General features: G+C 42.9%; 1 protein-coding gene across 1 annotated transcript in view; it reads left to right on the forward strand.

The window, feature by feature from the left end:
* The window catches only part of mllt3 (MLLT3 super elongation complex subunit), a 75,101-nt gene that overhangs the window by 54,836 nt on the left and 17,765 nt on the right, over positions 1-2,500 (forward strand). The window contains 2 exon segments of the mRNA XM_042069083.1: positions 1,277-1,359; positions 1,361-1,431. Coding sequence (XP_041925017.1) covers positions 1,277-1,359; positions 1,361-1,431 — 154 coding nt within the window.

The raw sequence follows: 2,500 nt of genomic DNA on the forward strand, positions 1-2,500 counted from the left end.
GTGAGGTTCCTATTGGTCCTCGCAGACTGTCAATCTTGGTCAGTCCGTTGGCCATGAGGAAGTGGTGTGGACTGAATGGCTTTGTCACCAGGGTCCATTCATGTCCAGACTGCCCATGCATTGGTATTTCGTCCATGTGTCTTTGAATATGAAACTGATTGAAATTAAGGGGCCGTTTATACGAGAACGATTGCGAAGGAAGACGACAAAATATTTCATCATAAGTGCCTTTCGTTTACATGGCGACCCCGCCATCGGGGCTTGAAGACGCAAACATCTGAAGACTCCTTCCAGAGTGTAGAGTTTTGAAGACGACCCGGGTTGCGTCTCCGTCTAAACGGCTAAACCAAAGATCCTTGATTACCTCTCTGGCTAAACTGTCAAATTAGAATGTCTGCGCGTGACGTACCGGGGTTCTATCACACCACCACCCAGCGGTCTGGAATGCATATCCAATCGAATATCACATACTCTTGCGTCTTCATATAAACAAAGATTTCCCCCTGAGAATGCTCGTGTAAACGCGAATAAAAAAATGAAGACGAGACGCCACTTCTGCGTCTTCTCTTTTCATCGTCACCGTATAAACGTAGCCTAAATGAATCCAATTGAATGTCTGTGTTACTATCATCAGTTTGTATTCTGTTGTGCTGAACACTGTCTATCTGTGGTCAGCCCAGCAGTAATTTTGAATAGAATAGTCTGTAGAGTCCTTCTAGAATGCTGAACGCCTCAATCCCCACAGAATGTAACATGCTGTGCTGTGCTGTGCTGTGCTGTGCTGTGCTGTATGTATGATCGCGCACCGTCATTTCCCAACTATTAGCCGCCACAGTTTACACATTGTTTATAAATTTTTTCAGCTATGAGATTAATACACGGGGGCAGTTAATTTGGTATTAATATGTTTTTTTCTACTTGGATAAAACACTTACCTGCAGTTTATACACAATGCGGCTAATACACAATGCGGTACTAGTACTAGATAATGTCAGAACATCATGCAGCTGTTAGCAGTGTGCACTTTGGCTAGATGTCCCTAACCACATCACTAATCACAGCTCCTGAGACCATCAGCCACACACGCTGCCCTCTGTGTGTGTGTGTGTGTGTGTGTGTGTGTGTGTGCTGGCGGTGTTAGATGTCACTAACCACATCACTAATTACATCTCGTCAGGTGGTCAGCCACATGACCTCTGACCTCTGGCTGAGTTCCGGCTGAGTTCTGGCTGACCTCTGGTCTGTGTTGTGTGACGTGCCTCCTCCTCCTCTGCAGCGCTGGGGCCACTACGGTCCATCATCCAGGACCTGCCGTCCGACGACAACGAGGAGGACTCCGAGGAGGACGACGACAACGACATGGACTCTGACCTGGATGGACTCTGACCTGGAGAGACCCATGCACACACACCTCACACACCGCCACCGCAGGTACACACACACACACACACACACACACACACACACACACACTCACACACTCACAGAAGAGAGAGAGAGAGAGAGAGAGAGAGAGAGAGAGAGTCATGCAGAGCAGAACTTGGAAGATATCCACTATTAGTTGATATTCAAAAAAGAGCATGCAAATTTTATTACCATGTACTGTCCTCAAAACCAGAGGAATATAATCACAGTGCCCTTCTACAGAGGAGAACCCACCCAGAGAGAGATCCTTTTGATTATCTTATATCAAAACACAAACAAAGTACAAACAAAGAAAATTACTAACATCTTATAGATTAAGTGAACACTCTCTGGCTTTAGAAATGGGAAGACACAGGCAAACCTGGCTTCCTAGGGAAGAAAGGCTGTGTTTGCAGTGCAGTGAGGGAGTAGTAGAAGATGAAAAACACTTCCTCACTGAATGCAGTAAATTCAGCACAGTCAGGAACCAATATTTCCTTCAATTCAGCCAAATTATACCTCAATTTGAACTATTAGAAAATGAAGACAAGCTCCCATACTTGTTGGGAGAGCATAAGTTGTGTAAAAACTCGCTGCACAGTACCTGTCAACATGTCATAAATCGAGGAAGTGAGTGACCATATTGTGACATGCTTTGCTTTATATCAATAATCAATACCCATGATAGCACGTTGATAAATATACAGTATAGTATGTATAGTAATACTGTATCATTATACATTTATTATTCTCTCTTTTTAATTATTATCACTTTGTTGTTATTATTATTATTATTATTATTATTATTATTATTATTATTATTATTATTATATTTGTATTTTTTAAACAGATATTGTATCTGTGTTGTTTTGCTTTGGGCAACACTGCTTCATTGAGTAATGCCAATAAAGCTCCATTGAAATTGAAATTGAGAGGGAGGGAGAGAGAGAGAGAGGGAGGGAGGGAGGGAGAGAGAGAGACTTTTTGACTTTTAAGGTTCCTTTATTGGCAGTCAAAAAAAGGAAACCAGGTAACATTAAAACCAACCCATAATAAAACCTCTCTCCACCCCACCACCCCACCCTCCCCAAACTCA

This window comes from Alosa sapidissima, chromosome 18 (assembly GCF_018492685.1).
Source record: "Alosa sapidissima isolate fAloSap1 chromosome 18, fAloSap1.pri, whole genome shotgun sequence".
Classification (NCBI taxonomy): domain Eukaryota; kingdom Metazoa; phylum Chordata; class Actinopteri; order Clupeiformes; family Clupeidae; genus Alosa; species Alosa sapidissima.